This window comes from Pseudorasbora parva, chromosome 2, assembly GCF_024679245.1.
Source record: "Pseudorasbora parva isolate DD20220531a chromosome 2, ASM2467924v1, whole genome shotgun sequence".
NCBI lineage: Eukaryota > Metazoa > Chordata > Actinopteri > Cypriniformes > Gobionidae > Pseudorasbora > Pseudorasbora parva.
In genome coordinates, this window is record NC_090173.1 from 23,299,758 (window position 1) to 23,324,737 (window position 24,980).

General features: G+C 39.7%; 1 protein-coding gene across 1 annotated transcript; it reads left to right on the forward strand.

Annotated features, from left to right (window-relative positions):
- Positions 1-310: 310 nt before the first annotated feature.
- Positions 311-24,722, forward strand: myl4 (myosin, light chain 4, alkali; atrial, embryonic). Its single transcript, XM_067428860.1, has 8 exons — positions 311-393; positions 21,342-21,608; positions 22,958-22,985; positions 23,077-23,226; positions 23,314-23,487; positions 23,817-23,894; positions 24,235-24,272; positions 24,377-24,722. Exons 2-7 carry the CDS (start codon positions 21,504-21,506, stop codon positions 24,261-24,263), a joined length of 564 nt encoding a protein of 187 aa, XP_067284961.1. The 5' UTR covers positions 311-393; positions 21,342-21,503; the 3' UTR covers positions 24,264-24,272; positions 24,377-24,722.
- Positions 24,723-24,980: the final 258 nt, after the last annotated feature.

Genomic DNA, 24,980 nt, shown 5'->3' on the forward strand with positions numbered 1-24,980 from the left:
GACCATGGGTCTCCTTCGCTGCCCTGCTTCACGTGCCATCTGAGCGCCGCCAGCCCCACCTATTCAGTGCCTCATGCTGCGCTTCTCTGCCTGGTTCAGGCTTGATAGTCTTAGCATTCATTGCCAGATGGCTCTGCTATTGACTCTTGTGTTGTCTTTTCAGGACTTTTCCCTGTTCCTGTCCAGATTATTGATAAGACTTTTGTGACTCCTTTTTTCTTCTGTTTCTGTCTGGACTATTGTCAGCCCGTTTGGGTTGCACCTTTTGTTTTCAATAAACTGTAATTTGGTGCCTTGAGTCAGTGTCCAAATCTGACAGAACTGGTTTACAAATTGGATAATTACATCTCATTTCACTGCATGGTGTCTCTCTCAGATCGCCATCAGATACAGGTAAGTTTCATGTAAATTAGGGATGCTCATATTAACCGTTTAACCGTTAACCGATAGTAAGAATTTTGACCGAATAATATTATCAGTTAAACGTTTTAAAGTTTTTTGGTTTTTTTACGCTTTTGTTTGTTTCCTGCATGGTGAAAAAGGGGAAAAAAGTTTATATTTATATTTTATATACACCTTTATATTTGTTAAAGGTGTCATGAACTGGCTTTTTACATTTTTATAGTGTTGTCTGAGGTCAACTAATGATGCTTGTGTGGTTTTTACATTCAAAAACATCATAACTAATAAGTAATAGGCTATTTTCTACACTGGTTTTGAGGCTCTCTCCAAAATGCTGGGTTTTGATGGGCGCACTGGAGACTTGGAAGTAAACGCCCATGGGTCGGCTAGGATTGGAAAAGATTTGCATATTTAATGATCTTCAGCTCCTGTCATATCTATGCCCCTGTCAGTTCAGTTCACATGAGGGAGGGTTTGTTTGGAAAGCGACAACCGGAATGATTCAAGTACTTCTTTATCAGACAAACACAATTATTTATTTCTCATCGCGATTGATTGAACTATTATTTTTGTATTACATACCCCGCACGATCGTTCAATTTAAGCACGTACGCCCTTCAAAATTCAAGTCAAGAGAGAGATAAAAGCACGGAACAAGAAAAAAAAAGGACTGTTTTGAGATTAATCGGCCTGCCGACGGGCTTACATTTTGGTAGCCCATCTGGAAAACACATATCCCCGGGACGTTGGGCTTTGCGAGCCCTGGGCCATGTCTGAGTCCAGGTTGTTAAAGGTATGTTCTGTTGGACACGTACACATAAGCAAAATGATCTATAACAATGCAATACTATTACATATAAAAAACAAGTTTTACTCACATAAGTGTGTTGCACCATTCCTAATGTCGGATCCAATATAGAAGAAATAGCATTGTGAGATGAGATTTGTTTACAAACGATCCCGCAGTGAAATGAAGTGAACACCATGTCTTCCCCACATCAGCTAGAACTTCATTAAAAATAAAGTTCAACCACACATTCTTAATATTAGGATCCAAAGGAAGCTTATGCTGTGTTCTTCCACAACCAGGATTAGCACAATATCTTGCTATATTATTCTGCATGTTTATTGCTGCTGGCTAGCATGATCCGATGAGTCGGGGCTCCTGAATTACACATGCTTATTATTCAGTAGAGGCGGTGTTTTGCCACACAATGACATCAGGATGAAGCACACAATCGTTTTCTGGGCCTGGTGTCTATAAAAGCTTTTCTTTGACTAACAATGAAGTTTTCAGCTCTGGATATTCTAGAAAGGATATTCTTATATTACCATGACCTTTTATATATCAAAAGCTGTTGATTTTTCAATTCATCACCCCTTTAACTCAACACATGCCAACACAGACATATTTCGCAAAATGAAGCAATGGAAAGCAGAAGCAGTACTGTGTGGGACCATTTTGACAGAAAGGGTGACGAAGTTACGTGCAAAATTTGCTACGCAGTATTAAAATACAGCAGTAGTACAAGCTCTTACTCCAGTGATCTGATTTCAAATCTTATCTCAGTATATCAGTGCAATTTTCTCCAGACCATGCTAACAAAGCTAAATGCAAAATTAAGTTTAAGTACAGACATGTAGGCTGAATGAACATCATCTTTAAGAGGAAAAAAAGGAAAACTATATTTTTTAAACAAATCATTTTGGTCATAATGTACAAACCTTATTTAGCATTACATATCGATAGAATAATTACCTGCATACTGTAAAGTTAGTTACCGTAATATTATCTCCCTATCTATTTATTACTTATAGAAATAGTGCAATGTCATATAGTTACATTACATGTATTGCAAAATACGTAATGTTTTGAGGACCAAGTTTGTAGTCAAAGTATGGGCAGGCCATAGTCAATTTAAATCATATTGCTGATGTTTCGTCAGTATTAGTTAATGTGCCATAACTGTTTATCCATCTGTCAGTGATCCTGCTTGTTTACTAGCCTGTGCATTCTTGGCTGGAGCTTTGGAGGGAGGGCTGTAGTGCAACAGAGAGCACCTGTGAGTTGTGCTTGTTCAAATTTTCAAGCTAAGTCAACATTTTCTAAAAACTCCCTACTAGCTTTAATATATGGATTCAAATTAAATAGATAGCCTGTATTGAATTTATTACTTCACAGGCAATCTGTCAAATGATTGCAACAATACCATGACCTGACATGATTTTGTCCTTGCCCATGAGCATGCCGGTTTGGATATGATCCAGTTTTAAAAGGTAGCCTTAACCAAGAATGCTTTCTGAAAGTGTGTTAATTTATTACATCCCTGAAGTGCGACAACAACAGCTAATACTTGACTCTCTGATCTCTGGTAGTGTTTTGTTCATGAACAATTCAGAGTTTCCTACAAATTTACAACAAATTGTCAACAAAGTGCTGATTTTATAGAAGCATTGCTAGGACCTGAACATACCTTCCTTGACTGAACAAGTGGCAAAGTCTGAACGAACTTCACCAATCCGTCATCTTGAACGAACGAATTAACTCAGCAGTCTCCTAAATTAGACACAACAATATTAATAAAAGATGACATTTTGGTCATGATAGGCTGAGTGAGTGATTCAATGACACCCAGGACACACAAAAAATAACTGGAAGAATTAGCGAACGAATCATTTTGGTCAAGAGATGTAAATGATTTGACTCACAGAGATAAATCAAAGCGTTAACTTTTGAGAAACAGGTCTCCTAAATTAGACACAACAATTTTGATAAAATATGACATTTTGGTCATGATAGTCTGAGTGAGTGATTCAATGACACACAGGACACAAACAAATAACGGGATGAATTAGCAAAAAAATTATTTTGGTCAACAGATCTAAAGGATTCAACTCACTGAGATGAATCAAAGCATTCACTTTTGAGAAACAGGTCTCCTGAATGCTGACCATATACTGTTGTGAAGGTAATGTAATGCTTTAATACAAATATGTGGGCTATAAGTCAGTGTTTATAGGCCTATACTATATACAGGCTTTATAGAATTTGTCTTTTAGAAAATAGAAGTGTTTATTTGTGCCAAGTGGCTCTTGCTAAACCCTTCACTGGAAATACAAAGCACATTTTCATGTTTCGCAATGTTCTAAGATGAAATGCATTATGTCATGTTTTCAGAATATGTGAAGTTGAAAACAGGAAATTAAATGAATAGACTGCATTCATGCATATGGCGAGATCCTCTGTTCTCTCTCTTCATTTGGTCTTGTGTGTATTTCCAGAGAATTTCTGGAAGAAGAAACATCTGTTCAGGATTGTGCTGTTACAGAAAGGCTTTGTAGAGAATAGACATGCACAACAAAAGTGTATTCATAATTACAATGAGAATTCCGTAATGGACTAGAGGCACTAAGTAGTCCATGACATGATGTATTGCTATTCAGAATTAATTTAATATTACTTAAGAGGTCAAACACAAGGCAGGTTTATCATACTGTGAATTTTGCCATACCAAATATGATATAATAAATATATTGTAATATAATTATTAATCTGAATGGTATAATTGGTAATGGATCTAAAGAAAATAAAAATGATTCTTTTAGTTTGTATTTTGAGATGACTAACAGACTTGAGCTTGAACTCCATTCCCAGACATAATCTGTCCATCCACCTGTCTCAACACCTGTCATTTCACCTCAAATAGCCCACTGGCAGCACAATGTCTCAACCTACTGTTCATTTGTAGTAATACACAATACTAGATTTGGTCACCAGGGCCCAGTTTTCAAAAGTAATCTAGTGGGATTTAGGATCATGGATTGGAAATAAGATAAGAGCATGTAATCCGATTTTACATTTGATCTGGAACAAACCTGCCCTTTGGGTTTTTCAAAACTTTGAACTCAGTTTGGGGTCTATTTGTCTAAAAAAAAAAAAAAAAAAAAAAAAACAACTGTATTATCCTGATCCCATCAGAAGGGTAGATTCAATTGTGATGTTTATAACCCTGGTAAAACAGGATTTTTGAAACAGGATTTTTGAAACAGGATTTTTGAAATTTGGTATTTGGAGCACAGTGATCCCAATTGTATGTTCCTTTAAAAAAATGGCATAAAGGTAAGATGGATTAGGTGATCCTGCATAGCAAAACATGGGATTTCTAAATCCAGATCAATTTGATCCAGATTAAAAAATAAATTTAAAAAAAGTTCAAAAAGTTCAAAAAGTTTAATCGGGATCAGAATTTTCTAGATTTGGAAATCCCATGTTTTGCAATCCTGGAACATGTAGCGTAGAGCTGAGAGAAAAATAATATATAACATAATTGCTTTTGCAAAACTTTTGTGAGTGAACTTCTTGGAGAATGCAAAATCATTCAAATGCAGGTTTCTGTAGCTCCGCATGTGACCCACAACATAAACAAACAAATATTAAAGATGCAACTGTTAGAAATAACTTTTGACTGATGTTTTTAATGCAGTTTATACATACAGTCATATGTATACACTCAGCTAAAGGATTATTAGAAACACTGTTCAATCTCTCATTAATGCAATTATCTAATCAACCAATCACATGGCAGCTGCTTCAATGCATTCAGTGGTGTGGTCCTGGTCAAGACAATCTCCTGAACTCCAAACTGAATGTCAGAATGGGAAAGAAAGGTGATTTAAGCAGTTTTGCGTGGGATGGTTGTTGGTGCCAGACGGGCCGGTCTGAGTATTTCACAATCTGCTCAGTTACTGGGATTTTCACGCACAAACATTTCAAGGGTTTACAAAGAATGGTGTGAACAGGGAAAAACATCCAGTATGTGGCAGTCCTGTGTGCGAAAATGCCTTGTTGATGCTAGAGGTCAGAGGAGAATGGGCCGATTAAAGCTGATAGAAGAGCAACTTTGACTGAAATAACCACTCGTTACAGCCGAGGTATGCAGCAAAGCATTTGTGAAGCCACAACACGCACAACCTTGAGGCGGATGGGCTACAACAGCAGAAGACCCCACCGGGTATCACTCATCTCCACTACAAATAGGAAAAAGAGGCTACAATTTGCACAAGCTCACCAAAATTGGACAGTTGAAGACTGGGAAAATGTTGCCTGGTCTGATGAGTCTCGATTTTTGTTGAGACATTAAGATGATAGAGTCAGAATTTGGTGTAAACATAATGAGAATATGGATCCATCATGCCTTGTTACCACTGTGCAGGGCTGCGTTTCCCAAAAGCATCGTAAGCCTATGTTGATCGTAAAAACGATTGTACGAGTGATCTTAATATTAAGGTCTGTTTCCCAAAAGCATCGTAACTTAAGTAGCACTTGAAAATGATTGTAGATCTACGAGTGCTCTGGAGTAATCGTAAAGCTCTAAGTGTATCCTAAGAAGAGAGAGTTATGAGGTCACCTACAGGACAACCGGCAGATTACACATTTAACTTTATTCAAGTGCATTGTGATAATACTAGGCCTATAATTTTTTTTAAATACAAAAACACATCTGAATTAAATGACAGAAAAAAAGAATAAAATAATAAAATAAGTAATGTAGAAAAAATACTTCAAAAACTGGGAAAAATAGAGATAAACTTATATGACTTGCTGACGTGCACGAAAACCAGCCACGTATTGGACATTCCTCTGCAGTGCCCTCTTCCTTTTTGTCAGGCTTGCAAAATCTTGCCATTTCTTGCAGACCTCTTTACCCGATCTTTTAACTAATAATTTAACTTTTAACTTTTAATTTGGTAGCAATGTCCTCCCATATGTTTTGTTTCTCTTTGTTTGTACGATGCCCTTTTAATCGGTTGAAAATAATATCTTTTCCCGCTCCACCTCCTCTAGAAGGATATTGATGTCGTCTTTTTGAAAGGTATCTTTTCTTTTCTTTTTTTTTCTTTCTTTTTTTTTTTGTTCAGCCATTTTGTCATTGCCTCAGCCTGTAGGTGCTTATTTGCTTATTATATATATAAAAGTTGCTTAGAATTATTTGGTGAACCGTTCAGAGGATCGATTCCATATAAGGTTATATTTCAGCACCTCGCAAATGGACAGCGACTCTTAAGTAGCACTTAGAGCGCGTCCTCGCACGTTCATGTTAAGTACATATTTGGGAAACGCACGTGGAATTGCTGCGAATGATCGTAACTTCGCTCGTAGAATGAGCTCTTTATAGCTAAGATACATCGTTATTGGGAAACCCAGCCCAGGCTGCTGGTGGTGGTGTAATGGTGTGAGGGATGTTTTCTTGGCACACTTTAGGCCCCTTATTGCCAATTGGGCATTGTTTAAGTGCCACGGCCTACCTGAGCATTGTTTCTGACCATGTCCATCCCTTTATGACCACCATGTACCCATCCTCTGATGGCTACTTCCAGCAGGATAATGCACCATGTCACAAAGCTTGAATCATTTCAAATAGGTTTCTTGAACATGACAATGAGTTCACTGTACTAAAATGGCCCCCACAGTCACCAGATCTCAACCCAATAGAGCATCTTTGGGATGTGGTGGTGCGGGAGCTTCGTGCCCTGGATGTGCATCCCACATATCCCAATCAACTGCAAGATGCTATCCTATCAATATGGGCCAACATTTCTAAAGAATGTTTTCAGCACCTTGGTGAATCAATGCCACTGGTCAAACACAGTATTAGTATGGTGTTCCTAATAATCATTTAGGTGAGTGTACATGTAGTATTTTATTTGATATTGATAGCTGTTTGGGGGATTATTTTATTGTTCCAAAATGTATCTAAGGCTACTTTACTGTAATGTTATGCTTACAAGGCAATGAGTGCCTAACTTTTACTTCTAATTTATGACGTTTACAGTTAAACTAATCAAAAGAGCAAAATGAAAATAGAAATGTGTGCATATGACATGATACAATTCATCAGGTGATATTTTTGACCAATTTTAAAGTTTTATTACATTAAAATTGTCAATGTCACATCTCAAATAACCTATCTCCAATTAAATGATCAACAGCAAATGTGTATTAGCAGTATCTACAATTAGTTAATGCTGCCCTCGTGTGGAGTACAGGCAGAAAGACGGAACTTGTAGATAACAGAATCATAGCCTACTGTCTGTCTTTTCTTTTCTTTTCTTTTCTCTTTTCTTTTCTTTTCTTTTCTTTTCTTTTCTTTTCTTTTCTTGGTAAAGTAGACTATGCACATATACATCCTGGAAACACTTCTGTCCTCATACCCTGTCAGTAAGAGTTCACAGAGGCTTAGCCGCATGAAACCAGACACTCCCAACAGCCCTGCATCTCTCTCTCTCTCTGGAGATGGATATCCCACAGAGGGAGACCTAGAGGGAATGAAATCACAGCAACAGAAGGGGGTCCCGTGTCACAGCCATGGTGATCCAGATGCAAACTCATACTGGATGAGTTATTGGAGTCTATACACCAACACTGCTGTGATTCACTAAAGGATTCTGGGACTTAGCAGAGCTGAAGTGACAGACAGAGCGTGGAAGGGGAATTTAGATCAATGAACATTTAATCTGGAAGGTGAGGTTTAGACAGAAAGTTGATCATTTGCAGGTCAGAATGCGGTAACTGGATTTGATTTTAATTCACTTCTGTATATGATTTTTCTTCATCTGAATGTTTATACTGAGCTTTCACTGGAGTTATGCACAAATTAGTACACTGTAAAACCCAACAAGTTACGGTAACTCAAACCATTTGAGGAAACCGATTGCTTCAAACCAATTAAGTTTTAAAACCATTAAGTATGAGTACCGAAAACTCATATACATTGAGTTAAATTAACTCATATTTTAGTGTTGTTTAAGTGTTAAAACTTATATTTTAGTGTTGTGTTGATCAATTATTAAGAGTAAACTGAACTTAAAGATTTTAAGTTAATTTTATTAATTCAGTTTGAATTCAGGTAACAAATCTAACTAAGTCTTAACAACTACATGGTTACTTAAATGGTTTTAGGAAACAGATTGCGGCAAATGGTTTAAGTTCATCAAACTCAAAGTGATTAAGTTACATAAGACTAAGCACAAGCTAACATTGGTACAAAATGAAGACAGAACAGGAGGGTATTTTTAAGTAATTTATTGAAATATAACATTTACATCATAAATACAGTATGCCATTATTTTCACAAATATAACTAGACAAAAAATATTAGACTTTTTCACCAAATAAAACAGCACAAACATGTTTAAAAAAGTCATAACATTTAAATAACAAAACATATAAAATAAAAAAAATTATGTAAAAAGGTACGTTTCCTCAAAAAGCAAAAGCACTGTATGATCTTTAATGTACTCTAAGTGTATTGCACTGACCGAAGACTTGGCAGACATCACCACCTCATCTTTAAAGACAATCAAAGCATCCAGTGGGTTTAAAGGTAACGTTCCCTCTTCCTCCTCGACAGTAAGGATGGTGACTGTTGGCTTCTGCACCTGGTCAAGCTCCTTTTTCTATATGCATTGGAAAAAAAGTTTGTATGTCACCACATATAAAAATAACCCTTGTCAGGGCAGACACCATATTTCAATTTTCATAAATAAAAAAAACGTTGTTATAAGGAACGGATTCTTGTTGATTTAATTGGGCGTGTGCTTATTTAAAACCCTGTAGTTCAATTTTGTAAAGATGTTAAGTTGTTTGTCAGCAAGGTTTAATTGGGGGAAAAACATTTTCAGGGGTGTATCAGCCGAATGTTCTAGACCTTGAATTGAATGACGAATTGAATTGAATTGAATTGAATTCAAGCGATAATGCACACATTGCAAAACATTTGTTTTTCATGTCAGTATGTCATAAATAGAAAGAGGCAACAGTTTACTGTCAAAGATTTGTCGCTCACATCACGCCGCATCCAGTGTAGACAACATAACGGACTATAAGGGGCTCTTTTGTCCTGTCGCGCTGCTCACATCCGGTGTAGACAAGGTGAAACAAGACAGATTTGATTAACAAATTTTAAATGGATAATGGCAAGACATCCTTGGTGTAAATTACGTTCTTCTTTCAGATTAATATAATCAGAGCGGTATTAATAAATGTCCTGGTTAATCCAAGCATTATAATGGCAGTAAACGGCTGTCCAAAATTTGAAGCCAAAAAAGTGCATCTATTCATTATAAAAGTAATCCACATGACTCTGGAGGGTTAATAAAGTACTTCCGAAGTGAATCGATGGGTTTATATAAGAAAAATATCCATATTTAACTCGTTATAAAATAAGAAAATAACTAGTTTCCGGCGCAACGATGACGTCGGATATAGCGTAAAAAAGCATAACAGCCACGGCGTTGACGGCGGACGCAGCGTAAAAAACATAAATGATGTGACGATGATGTCGGGCGTTGCACAAGCGTTTTGAATCACGAGAGGATATTTTTCTTACACAAACCCATCGATTTAATTCAGAAGGCCTTTATTATTCCCCCGAAGCCGTGTGGAGCACTTTTAAAATGGATGGATGCACTTTTTTGGGCTACAAATTTTGGGCTGCCATTCACTGCCATTATAAAGCTTGGACGAGCCAGGACACGTATTAATATAACTCTGATTGTATTCGTCTGAAAGAAGAATGTCATTTACACCAAGGAGGACTTGAGGGGGGGAGTAAATCAGGGTGAACGATTCCTTTAAGCTTGAGCTGAGATTGGTTTATTATGTGTCAAATAAGCTTTTGCTGTGCTCAATGTATATGCTAATGAAAGCCTAAATTAAACGTTTTGAAGACTAGATTTTCAATGGACAGATTAATAAAATTCTTATGTGTTTGGAACAATATGAGGGTTGGTAATTTATGAATCATGACTGAATTTGTATTGGCAAGTGGACTATACATTTAAGACAACTTGAATGATCAACTATCAGTCACTGTAACCACACCATGCATTTATGCTGGTGGCAGCTGAAAGGTTAACATGTTGCTAAATAAATGTAATGTAGTTTTGACATGTGTCCTACCTTGTGTCTTGAAAACATCTCCTGACTCTTCCTTTTAAATAGTAACAGACCTGCCAGGATCGTAGTTTTTTTTATGATTCATGACAAGACTTCTTTCAACCACTGCAAATCTAGCATTGCCAATTACCTTACACCTTTACAAACCCAAGGCAACTTCAGGATAACTGCCAGTGAAAATATAACACACGAAATGTTTCTGTTTATATTAGGAAAGCCGACTATAACAACAACTTTCAAGACTTGACCAGTATTCTCCTGAAGCAATACAACATGACTTTGAATGATAGACAGACTGGACTTTGGACTTTAAGCCTTTTAAAAAAATCATATTGCTTCAGAAGACTTACAAGTTGTGCTAAAAGGCATTTATGGTCATAATTACGTTTGCAAAAATAGCAATTCATTCAAAAATTAAAATTGAAGAACAAACTTATATTTGTATGAACATTATGTAACTGTTCATAACGTTATCATTTGCATTTTGCACAGTAACGTTACAAAATTCCATTGATTTGTTCAATGTTAATTCTAACTTACTTACTCATAGAATTGTAGCCACGTTGCTGCCATTGCACCTTCGTCTTTGCTCTGAAAAGATTTAAAAGCATGGCAACAATGTGTTAGTGTGAGTTTCAAATGAGAAAACGTCATGAGAAACAAATAACAGTTTAAAATTTTATCTAACGTTAGCAAAACAGGATCTAAAATGCTCCTCAAATCACTTTGTTCACCCCGGAGCTTCCAGTAGTATATTCCTGCACAACCGGAGGCTGCAGTTTCAGGACCCCAGTTTCAGGACCGCAATTCTAGGACCCTCGTTTTTTGTGACAGCACCACCTACAGAACTGGATGATATAGCGGTGTGCTGCAGTTTCAGGACCTCAGTTCTATGACCCATGTGGTTTAGTTAGTAGCCTACATAGTATAAAGATATTTAATCTCAGGAGTATATTTTATGTGTTTTTTTTAATTCAAAATGCATCAGAGGTTAATTACAAAATGTGTAATACCTGCTTTGAGTCACAATTTTAAATTTAAGCACATTAATTTACACAAAATAAAATTTTAAAATGTATATCAATCTTTAAAAAAAAGTTGAGTACCTTAAAAATCTTAGTTTCTTACTGTATATTGATTAACCTCCTTAACTTTAACTAATTAGTTCATTATCAGGTAAAATAATGATGGAATCAGTATATGCAGTCACTAAATTACAGTCAGATATTTTAAAGATTGTACAGAGGCAAGACAAGACTCAAGAATGTTTGAAGAATATATATTTATGTCAGTTTTGCAATAACAACAGCACCAAAAAGATATATATGATTTAACACTTGTGCACTGTTGGAGTTGTAGAGAGAGAAAGGCAAACAGAATATTAATGTTACTCATGTCTAATTCCAAACTCCAAATTTGTAGTATATAAGTGCAATACCCACCAATTGAGACCATGGTACTATACAGTTGAAGCTGCATACAGTGTGAGGCAACTATTGTAAACATTTCTTACTTAGCTAAATGGATGATGACTGAAAGTCATTATACTAATCTGGTGAACATGGTAGTTTTGATAAATAAGCCATGACACAAAATGAACTGTAGATGATAACATACATTCAATAAAATACTGCACAATTTATAAAAACCAGCAAGTGTTGAAAATACAAATATATATTGTTATAATACCCTTCTATTTGGAAGCGCTCCATCAAAAGAAGACACCACCACTTTCTAATGAAAGCCATGTCCATCTGAAAGATGTGTGACATTGACAGATACTATATAAGCATATACTTATATAAAATAAAAAATAAAAAATAAAAAAAACAAAAATAAAACACTGAGACTCTAAAATTAACATGGCAATCCTGCAGTCATTTCCACAGTGATGGCGTGGCAATCCCTAAAAGCAAAAAAAAAAAAGGTAACATAGGCTACATGTCAAAAGCGATTGCCCTCTCGGTTACATTATGAAATCTACATGATATGCAGAATGGAATATAATAGTATTTGTTTGAAGTAGCTAAATATGCATTTATTAATCACTGCAATATTATGCCCAGTCTTTTCAGTCCAGCTCCAAGGATAATAAAAAAAAAAATTGTGCAAGATTCATACAGAATTATTATTATTTTTTTAATTAAATGATTCATTTTAATCTTTTTAATCCTTCGCAGCAAAAGTACAGACTATAAGAACGTAGCCAAAGTATAAAAGGTTGAACTTGTCAAACATTATGCATCATTTAGACAGGCTGATATTGTAGTGCAACCAGGCAGTCAGAGCAGTTATGTAAGAATATTTTATTCTTAACTATGGTAAAACAATGATTATTCAGGAAGTTTCCCCACTAATACAGTAATCTACAGGTAAATCACACACCCTTACATCAATATGCATTTATCATCTTTTTAAGTTTAATAGTGTGGTGGCTAGATGTATTATAGTCATTAAAAATCAAAAAGGATTTAATAAATCATGGCCACGCCACGATCAAGAACATCATAGTAACTAATAAAACTAGCACACAAATTCTTAATTCGTGTGAATTTATTCTTAATTCATAGTTAGCAGCTCACTTTAGTACATTTTGTTTTTCGTTTAAACGTTATAAAATAAAACTTGATTGAATATCAGTACTTACAGTCTGATCAGTGTCCATCGTCCATCTTAAATTAGTGTTTTGGTGATTCAATTCGGTAGGTGGTGCTGTCACAAAAAACTAGGGTCCTAGAACTGGGGTCTTAGAACTGGGGTCCTGAAACTGCAGCCTCCGGTTGTGCAGGAATACCCTTCTCGGAGCTTCAGCTGCTTTAGTCAAATTAACTAGCATCACATATGATAGAGGAAACTCGAATTCGATTAACAATACATTTAAAACGGTTGTAATATAAGGAATGCGTGAGTTTGCATTAACGTTACCTTTTGCTTTAACGTAAGTTAGTTAACGTCACTGTGGCACGAGACGAGAGACATGGAAAGATGGCCAACTGTCTCTAAAGCCAGCGTTTATCTGTCCGACTGTGAGAAAGCACAAACATATATTTTTTAATTCCCCGCTGACAAACTGCAGTGTAAAACAGCATAATTAACTCCAAACGTGTACATTACCGTTGATAACACTGGTGCAATAGCGCATTTGCTCCTAATGTTAGATTGTTTGCTGGCTAACTTTACACACAACATTACTGAGCTGGTTAATCTTCGGATAAACATAAAAGAGTTACGAAAATAACACTGAAAACGTTCAAACATGAGCGAAATATGAATAAATAAGTTTGAAACGCTTACCTTTTGTTTTTCTTGACGGTAGCGCGAGCCGTCCTGCTGTGACTGGACTGAAGGAGGGAAAATGGTGCGGTTTTTGTTACCTCGGAAACTCACTGGGATGATACTTTGACATGACTAAATGTAATGACTTTAAAAGAGCTTAATGTAAGACTGTAGGCTTAATATGAGGTAGATTAATGTATATACTATTGTTTATTTATTTATTTTATCAGCTTTTAGTTATTTAATTGGCCATAGATGTAAAATACTAGATTAAATAAATATCTGTAACTTAAACCATTAGAGTTAAAAAGTTTTAGTAACTTATTTAGATTGAGGTTTGCTTACAATAATACATTTTTGAGTTAACATCACACATATTTGTTAAGTTGAATTAACTTTTTTGGTAACATTAAGTAAAATGAACTTATTTCATTTAGTGAATTTCACTGTTAGGTTTTACAGTGTACACAGCTAAATTGTAAAAAGTGGTATCTTAAAGTTTTATTAAATGTTTTGTTCAATGATTACTTCTTCTTAAATAAAATTGTCATCATTTACTCACTGCTGTGTTCAAAACCCATATGACTCTTTTTCTTCCTTGTCTGACCAAAAGTGAATGAGATTTGAGAGCTGAGTAGGTGTGAATAATGCCTTTAATTTCAGTCTTTTCCTCAAACAAACTATCATATACCCTCAAAAGACTTGGGATAAAGTGTATATGTAATATTGAAATCTTATAGGGCAAATAAATAATGAAAACATTTGAGCTGGACCCTGTGCAAAACAAAAACATCTTTATAAAATTATTAAAAATATTATTAAAAATATATATTTATTCTGCCAATTTAAAGTTTCTGGTCCCTGAATGCTTTTGTCATATGGGACAAAAGCATGAACATCCTTCAAAATGCTATGTTCCATGAATTAAAGAAAGCCATACAGGTTTAGAACAAAATAAGTATTGGTGAACAATGGATAACTGTTCATTGTTAAATTCTGTATCATTAGGAAATTCATATTTTTAATTAGTTTAAAATTAATGCTCAAAGAATCTCGCAAATTGTATATATATATATATATATATATATCCAAAACAAATTAAGCAGCACAACTGTTTTCAAGATTGATACTACAAATCAATGTTTATTGAGCATCAAATCATTGATTTCTGAAGGATCATGTGACAGTAATACTGCTAAAAAAAAAAAATCAGCTTTACCATCACATGAATAAATATGAACATTCCATTTGTTCATCTTTTTTTATTATTATTATTGAAGTAAGATTGTTAAACTTCTCATTCATCCTATTCTTCTGCAATCCAGAATGGGAGCACATGCTGAAAGGATTTGTTTGGAGCTGTGCCTTCTGGTGAATTTGCATTTCCTTCAGCCTGAGGCTTATTTATTTCACTTATGCTGAAAAAGCTAAAGGGCCTTTACATTTACAATTGTATTTATTTATTTATTTACTTTTACTTTTTTAATTAAAAAAACAAGCAAGAAGGCCCAGCCCAGCTGAGAAAAAGCACCCCCAAATTAACGTAATGCATTACTTTTAACAAAAAGTTACTAACACAATTAGCTACTTTTTAAGGAGTAACGCATACTGTAATGCGTTCATTTTAAAAGTAAGTTCCCCTATTATATATACACATTCTTTTCTATATTTCATCATGGGCAGGAGGTTCAGAGGGCTGAGTGAACAGGTGGATGATGCTTCTCTTTTAAACTGTTGTTACTGGCGCCTGAATGACAGACATCAGGGGTTAAAAAAGCAAGAATGTCAAGCAGTTGCCATTCATAGAAAAACAAGACAAAAGGCGTTTATCCTTAATAATTCCCTTGATCTCTTGAAACTCACAAAGACAGAGAAGAGTGCTGACCAATGAAACTGAGAAAATTGATTTATGGAATTATTTTAGTTGTATTCTATATTATTGTAGTTGGTGATTAACTAAAATTGAAGTGTGTAACACTTTAAATTGTAGGTTAATATGCAGAGACAACTAAGTAAAGCATTTTTAAGGTGATTCCTCTAAAGTTTATAACTGTGTCTTTCAAAACATTACTGTGTTTATTTGAGAATTCAGATCAGCAACATGATGGGATAATCTGATTGACTGAATTTTATTTTTTATTTTTTTGCTGAAGGCCGTGCCAATAATTTTACCTACAATTATGAATAAGAAAAGTTTCCAGAAGTGTCCAGATTTATCCATAGGAATGAGTTCTTTCTGAACTTTCCTCCATCTATTTCTCAATAGTAAACCAACAGCTTTATGAAAATTGCAGAACCTGTCAATCAGACATGGACAAACAAGATCTTACACAATCTTAGAAGATCCATTTTAGGTTCTGCAAAGATCCTTTAAATGAACAGTTCTTAAAGTGAAACCATGAAATCAAAAATTGATCATTATTTTTTTATGGAATATTGCAGTCCTTATTATTAATGATTTATCTGTGCACACATCATTATATATATTTTAATTCATGTGCCCTTGTAATATTTAATCAAAATAACTTCCTCTCCCTTCTGTAACGACATCTCTTCTCTTCCCCAATGATCAAACCATCTAATCAATTCCCATTGGACAAAATCAAGTACCGCAAGTGTCAAGTATTCAAGAATTCAAGTATTTTTTTCTCCTACGAGAATCCATTTCACATGGATATATGTCAAAATAAGAAACAAAAGACTATTGCAACATTTGTTTCAAAGAACTCTGTAAAAGAACGTTTAGGTAAAGAACGTCTGGGTTACATATGTAACCCTCGTTCCCTGAAGGAGGGAACGGAGATGCCACGTCGGAGTTGCCGACGAATAGGAATCTCGCTTGCGAGAGCCAATCTACTTCGAGTCTAACTAAACGAGCCAATGCACATTGGCATGCAATGATATCACCAGGTGCTCATGCCACGCCACGCAGGTATAAATGAGACACAGGTGATTGCATCAGATTATCTTTTTTGCTGAGGAGCCGAGTAGGTAGCCTGGCACCCCGGCAGAGACAGAGGACATGGCGACGGGACGTGTCCTTCAGGGAACGAGGGTTACATATGTAACCGAGATGTTCCCATTCAGTCGGTCACTCTTGACGCTACGTCGGAGTTGCCGACGAATAGGAATCCCTACCAAAGTGCCATGGACTCTGCCCCCTTCCAGTGCCCTGTGTGAGCCACCTGAGCTCTCTTACCTGATAAGACGGAGCTTACACAGAGAAATCCATACTGCTGTTCCGCCTGACCCACTCAGTGACTATTGGATAACATTGGGAAAGCATGCCCGAAGGGGCCACTGCGGAACCATGTCATACCAAGAGGAGTTATGTGGAGACAGAGCTGAGCCATCGCCCGCCACCGTGAGGGGGGCTCCATCCCCAAGAAGGGAGGTCTCTCCCAAGGGAAAGACACAAGCTTCCAGAGGAGCAATCGTGGAATAATGTGGGATCCCCGAGGGGTCGCTCACATAGCCAAAGCCAATACCGGTTGTCAAGGATACAGCGGCAAAAGCCTGATGCCAGGCACTCCGCCACGTCCAGCACCGAGGGCAGTGGAGGATTCACAGAGTTCCATTTCTGGAGAGAGTAGCACCGAGGCGCAGCAAGTCGACAGGAGCCGGGCCTCTTAGTGCTTCTACCCGTTTGAGGTGAGAACACAGGAGAAGACCGGTTCCACACGTAGGCTATAGAACCTAGTGAATGTGTTGGGTGTCACCCAGCCTGCAGCTCTACAGATGTCTGACAGCGAGGCGCCACGTGCCAGCGCCCTGGAGGATGCAACACTTCTAGTAGAGTGTGCTCGCACCCTGAGCGGGCAGGGCACACCTTGTGCTTGGTAAGCCAAGGTGATGGCATCCACTATCCAGTGGGCCATCCTCTGCTTGGAGACAGGCTTTCCCTTCTGCTGACATCTATGACAGACAAAGAGCTGATCTGAGGACCTGAAGCTTTGAGTTCTGTCCACGTAGATCCGCAGAGCGCGGACGGGACAGAGCAAAGCTAGGGCTGGGTCTGCCTCCTCCCAAGGCAGCGCTTGCAGGTTCACCACCTGGTCCCTGAAGGGAGTAGTGGGAACCTTGGGCACGTAGCCAGGCCGGGGTCTCAATACCACGTGGGTGTCCCCCGGCCCGAATTCTAGGCACGATTCATCGACCAAAAAAGCCTGCAGGTCCCCTACCCTCTTGATGGAGGCCAATGCAGCCAACAGCAAAGTCTTCATGGACAGAATCTTAAGCTCTGCTGACTGTAAGGGCTCGAATGGGGCATTCTGAAGTGCTCGGAGAACAAGAGCAAGATACCACGAGGATATGGTGGGAGGTCGAGGAGGATTTAACCGTCTCGCCCCCCTAAGGAACCTGACGACCAAGTCGTGCCTTCCAACTGACTTGCCTTCCACGAGGTCGTGATAGGCGGAAATAGCAGCAACGTAAACTTTGAGGGTGGAGGGGCGACAGCCTACGCTCCAACCCTTGCTGTAAGAAGGAAAGCACTGACGTGATCAAACATTTTCGGGGGTCTTCTCGGCGGGAAGAACATCAATTGACAAACAGGTTCCACTTCAAGGCATAGGCCTGTCTTGTAGACGGTGCTCTAGCCGAAGACATGGTGTTAACTACCCCTTGGAGTAAGTCACCTAGAACCTCCGTGTCCCATCCATGGACCAGACAAGTTTCCAGAGGTCCGGACGCGGGTGCCATCTTCTCTGAGTCAGAAGATCCTTCCTCAGAGGGATCGGCCAAGGAGGGGCTGTCGCAAGGAGCATGAGTTCTGGAAACCTCTCCAGTGGGGCCAATACGGGGCCACCAACAGGACCTGCTCCTCGTCCTCCCTGACCTTGCACAGTGTCTGTGCCAGTAGGCTCACTGGGGGAAACGCATATTTGCGCAGGCCCCGGGGCCAGCTGTGCGTGAGTGCATCCGTGCCGAGTGTGCCCTCGGTCAGCGAATAAAACCACTGGCAGTGGGAGGTTTCTGGGGAAGCAAACAGGTCGACCTGTGCCCTCCCGAACTGAACCCAGATCAGCTGGACCATCTGAGGGTGGAGCTGCCACTCTCCCAGGAGCGCTGCTCGTGACAGCTCGTCGGCCACACGGTTGCGCACCCCAGGGACATGAATGGCCCGAAGGGACCTCAGATACTTCTGACTCCAGAGGAGAAGATGGCGGGCGAGTTGCGACATGCGACGGGAGCGTAGACCACCTTGATGGTTTATGTACGCAACGGTCGCTGTATTGTCTGTACGGACCAGTACATCTTTGCCTCGTAACCGGCCCCTGTGGCGGCTCAGCGCACAATGTACTGTCAGCAACTCGAGGCAATTAATATGCCAATGCAGGTGCGGGCCCGTCCAAACCCCAGACACTGCATGCCCGTTGTACGTGGCACCTCAGCCCCTGGTCGAAGCATCTTTGAAAACCACAGCATGCCTGGACACCTGTTCTAGAGGCACTCCGGACCGCAGAAGCGAGGGGTCCGACCATGGGCTGAAGGTACGGCGGCAGGCCGGTGTGATGCTCACTCAGTGAGTGCCGTGGTACCACGCCTATCTCGGGACTCGGCCGTGAAGCCAATGCTGAAGCGTCTCATATGTAGCAGGCCGAGCGGTGTTACTGCTGCTGCGGCCGCCATATGTCCCAGGAGCCTCTGAAATTGTTTCAGTGGAACCGCCATCCTGCCATGAAACGTGTTCAGGCAGTTCAGCATCGACTGGACACGCTCTTCTGTGAGGCGCGCAGTCCACTCGACCGAATCCAACTCCATTCCGAGAAAAGAGATCCTCTGCATCCCCTGAGATCCTGGGGGGATGCCGGGCGAACTGAATCGCATAGCCGAGCCTGATGGTCCGAATGAGCCAGCGAGATGGACTGGGAAGCTCTAACCAGGCTCACAGAGACAGAACAAGCGGGATCATCGGGACCACCGGCGTACCCACCGTGGGGCAGCGAGGTGGAATACAGGCACCGGTCTGGGGCGGTTGTCTCATGGAGGCGGCCCGCAGAGAGGTGTGAGTGTGCTGTGCGACACCTACCTGATTCCACGGCTGGGCAGAGGGTCAGCACGTAGGTTGTGGGGTGTCCGTGTGTCGTCCGCTGCTGCCCGCTGGTGACACAGGAGGAGGATGAGTGTGGTCCGGCGTTTGACCGGCCACAACTCTCCGAGCCCCCTGGGGACCCGGAGATGAAGGAAACTGCTCTTTTATTGAAAATTTAAACAAAACGGAATACAAGATTCACCCGGCCCTCCTCTGGGGGATGGAGCGATGCGGTCACCGTCCTGGAGAGCAATCCTCCTCATCTCCGGGTCGCCCGTCTCAGGACCGCTGCCCATTGCCTTTGCTCCTCTTCGGGGCCGCCTGGACGGGCGGGATGGCTGGCTTGCGCCCGGCTCCACGACGTCGCTTGGGTGGAGGCTGCTGCTGTGACGCGGGAGCGGAGGCAGATGCAGACGGCCGCCCTCGGCGACGAGCTGGCTGAGGCACTGCCAGCGGCGGGGTGGAGGCAGCAGCTGATCGCCGCGGCATGATGTGACTGATGGCCTCAGTCTGCTTCTGTGCGACCGAGAACTGCTGGGCTAAGTTCTGCACAGCATCGCTGAAGAGGCCAGTCTGGGACACCGGGGCATTAAGGAACCTGATCTTGTCGGTATCCCTCATGTCCACCAGACACAGCCAGAGATGGCGCTCCTGGACCACCATAGTGGACATCGCACGTCCCACGGCACGCTCCGTAACCTTCGTCGCACGAAGCGCGAGGTCCGTCGCCGCCCTCAGCTCTTGTAGAACTGCGGGATCGTGACCACCCTCGTGCAGGTCCTTCAGTGCCTGGGCCTGATGGACCTGCAACAACGCCATAGCATGTAGGGGGCGGCGCCTGCCTCTCCACGAGCCTGGTAGGCCTTCCAGATCAGATCGGAGGAGTATCTACAGGCCCGGGAGGGGAGACACGGGTTCCCCCTTGATGTGGAGTTAGAGCACAGTTGCATAGCAACGGCCCATTCCACGGGAGGAACCTATGTGTAACCCTTTGCTGGACCGCCATCAAGGGTGGTGAGGGAGGAAGACCCACTGGGCCGGTTTCAGGCAGTAAAAGGTGCCGTCCACGACCTAGTGAGCTCCTCGTGCACCTCCGGGAAGAAAGGAACCGGGGTGGGGCGCTGAGAACCACCACGGGCCACCACGAGAAACCAATCGTCCAACCTCGACGGCTCGGGACACGGTGGAGGGTTCCACACGAGCCCGACCCTCTCGGCGGCCCGGGAAAGCATTGCCATCATCTCCGGATCGGTATCGGGCACAGCGGGTCTTCCCGAAGGAGCCCCCTGCGCCGACACGTCATCTCCAGACAACTCTGACCCTCCCTCCGATGCAGCGATGGACATTTCCTCATCGCTGGGAACCCCCGAAGGATAAGGATCGCAAGCAAGATTCCTATTCGTCGGCAACTCCGACGTGGCGTTGAGAGTGATCGACTGAATGGGAACCTTTTTTTCACTAGTAAGAATCTTGTGTGTAATGGAAAGTTTAAAGGTTCTTTGTTGAAACAGATTGTAATAAATAACCCTTTTTAATATAGTGTAGAAAAGTGGACCAAACCTGCTCAGCTTAACTTAAATTTCTACCTGAAAAGTTTGAGAGCATAATTATGAACTATAAACTGTATACTGGTTCTCATGTTACCATGCTACCATCATGCATCTGTCTCAGGGGTTTTGCTTGCGAACACTTAAGCTTCCTGTCCTTGTTTGGAGAATGATGATGGGATGGACCAACCCTCTTGATACATTTGGGAAGCATTGAGGAGAGTATAAATACTCTCAAAGTTCATTCTCATTCTCATTCCCCCCTGCTCGTCATCTTGGTGGAAGAATGGCTCCTAAAAAAGCTGAACCGAAGAAGGAGGCAGCAAAGCCAGCACCCCCTCCTGAAGCAGAGAAACCCAAGGAGCCTGAATTTGACCTTAAAAGCATCAAGGTACACTTATGGTTTTGTCTGTATTGCAATTTTAATCATCATGAGTAAACATAGGAAAAACCTGAAGTAACTCACTCCCAAAAATCATAAGGAGGAAGACTTAGAAGATAAGGACAGAGAGCTTATTTTTAAGCCTTTAATTTTTTTGTAGCAATAGCAGCAGCACAAAAAACTCAAATAGTTGACTGTTTTGATCTTGTGTTGTTCATCAAAAGCTCTTTAATTGATCTTAGAAAATATTTAATAGATTGTTAGTTATTACTTCACTTGGTTTGAAAACAAACTATTGGCATTTATGAGGATTAAAACATACCTTGAGGTCATGTTGAGTTAAAAACATCTCGGTTACGTATATAACCCTAGTTCCCTGAAGGAGTGAACAGAGGCGTTACGTTGAATAAGACCGACTGATAGAGAACATTCAGATATTGATTGGTCTAACCTTATATGTGGCCCTAAACAATATCATGGCTCAAACCAATGAATAAGGTTAAATAGTTTTACACAAACTTTAGTCCCATCTGTCTATGTGAAGACATTATTCAAACTGATCTGAGACCACACATACAACTTTAAGTAACCTGATGGTCAGAGATGGGGTCTGGAGAGTGGAAGGTTGTCTGAGGCCAGTTTGAAAGAGCCTGCATGTGGTCATTCGGCCTTTCACGCTGGTGTCTCCCTCTCTCCTTAAGCGGGTCTCTCTTTCCAGTGGACAAAACGGATGGGGTTTCACTGTAATTCCCTCTGGTCCTAGAACAGCCTTTTGTTATTCTTAGTCTCCATGAGTGGGGGAACAGCTGACTTTTGTTGAATGACCCCAGAAAGCTTTGTTTGAAAATTACAAACATCTGTATTCCATTGTGATCAGTAATGTTTAGGGGGAAAACAACTTTACCATTATTTACATTAATTGCAACACTACACTGTAAAAAAATATTTAGAAAAAAAGTTACCTGGTTGCCTTAAAATGTTGAGTTCATTGAAATTAAAATTTTGAGTTAATACAATGAACATTTTTGGAGATTCGACAACCTTTATTAAAATATCATTAAAATATTTTGTAAGCATATTTGGTAATTGTGTGTGTTTTATTTCTGATGACGCAGTGAAACATGCCAAATGATTTATCACATTTTTTATGTGGTTCAGATACAAAAATATTTTGAGTTTCTATTTATTAAACAAATTTCCTTCATTGTATCAACTTTTTAAGTTCAATAAACAACATTTTAAGGCAACCAGGTTACTTACTTTTTTAAGTTAAACCAACAAAAACCAACCTTTTTTACAGTGTAATCAATCAACTTCCTTATAAAAGTTACCTAAAATATTTTTTTTTCTCTCCACAGGTTGAGTTTACAGCTGACCAAATTGAAGGTAGGTAAAATTTGCTGAATGAAATAGACCTAAATTGATTTTTATATCTCTTCCTCATAATATACAATATCGTAATATCCTATCCACACAGAATTCAAAGAGGCCTTCATGCTATTCGACAGAACACCTACTGGTGAAATGAAAATCACCTACGCCCAGTGTGGTGATGTCATGAGGGCGTTGGGTCAGAATCCTACAAACGCTGAGGTTATCAAAGTACTTGGCAAACCCAAACCTGAGGGTGAGAGGAGTAAACTGTGTCTGACAGTAGGCTAAACGTTGAACAATTCAAATGAATACTTTTTTATGTGTTTGCCATTTTCTCTAGAAATGAACACCAAACTGATTGACTTCGAGACTTTCCTGCCTATGTTCCAACACGTGTCCAGGTCCAAAAATCAGGGCACGTTTGAGGACTTTGTTGAGGGCCTGCGAGTCTTTGACAAGGAAGGGAATGGCACTGTAATGGGCGCCGAACTTCGCCATGTACTTGCAACGTTGGGTAAATACAAAAAGAGCTCCATTAACAAACCCAATCAATGCTTTGTTGAATTAGGGAGAGATTTGTTGGAACATAAGGATCTTATTCAAATCTGTGTTTGACAGGTTTTTACATATTTACTTTGAGGTCAATGCAGCTTTCACGTACTATCTGAAATTTCCAACTTCCCACTTCTGAAGTCGTGATTATGAGCTCTCTGCATCCAAATTTTGACTTGAGAGTGTGTTCAAGTGCAATTTTTTATATAAAATCATATTTGTGATAAATCCGATAGCATGTGAAGGCAGCATACCACCACCAGAAACAAGTGGCAGTCCTTTTTCCTGCAGGTGAGAAGATGACGGAATCCGAGGTAGAACAGCTGATGGCAGGACAGGAAGATGCAAACGGCTGTGTCAACTATGAAGGTCTTTTTTTTTAAAAGAAATACTTTTATTCAGCAAGGATGCACTAATAAAAAAAGACTTTTACATTGTTACCCAAATTTCTTTTCAAATAGTTGAGTAAAGATGTTGAAAATGTAGCTTTACCATCACAGGAATAAATAAAATGTTAAAATATTTTCAAATAGAAAACAATTTTATATATTGTAATAATATTTTACAATATAACTATTTTAATGCTTTTTGCTGTGATCAAATAAAAGCAGCTTTGATTAACACAATGAACACAACATGTTTTTTGCCTATAGCTTCGTTTTACATTGGGTAGATGATAATCTTGTCTTTGTATCCTTTTTTTCCACAGCATTTGTTAAGCACATTATGGCTGGGTAAACGAATAAGGTCAGTGGTGGTTATGAATCTTAAATTCAATGATATTTGCTCATGCAAGTTTACTTTTGCAAAAGTAAAAGAGAAAGAATCTGATTGTCTTTTCCCCCTTATAGGCATGCTGTAACTGTCTTCTGCAGTTCTCAACAGTCCTTTAGCCCAGCTCTCTGCTCTCTGATGCCTCTGGACTATGTTTCCTGTATGAGATTTTGTATTAGCATTTTTTTTTTTACATTTGTGTTGCAGGCCAAACGAAAACAAACCGTTTCAAAAGTATAGGTTCCCATTTTACAACCAATGCATTTAATTGCAAATGTGTTGGTTACTGAAACAGCGTGTAAAGTTAGGCTAGATCCTGTCTCATGAAATGATGTCATTGATTTTTATGTGTCAGTGCTCAAACTCACAAAGTCTAAATCTCACAATCAGGTGGTATACAACATCAAAAATAAAACTGACCTCATCTCATCCACCTCAGTTGAAGCTTTATCTTCTTTTCAAGACACATCTGCAGCCAGAGAATTCCTTATATGTGTGATTTCCTTATACAAATGGATTACAGCAAAAGCTGGAAAGAGAAAAGTTACTAAGCCCCGGATAGGAGGAACAACAAGAGAAATACACATTACATGTGTAAAAGTTTTAATGGTTTCTGGTCTGGGGAAAGAACATTTCTTAGATCCTTTTGATTTGATTCATGATTTGTAGGTGGGCGGTGTA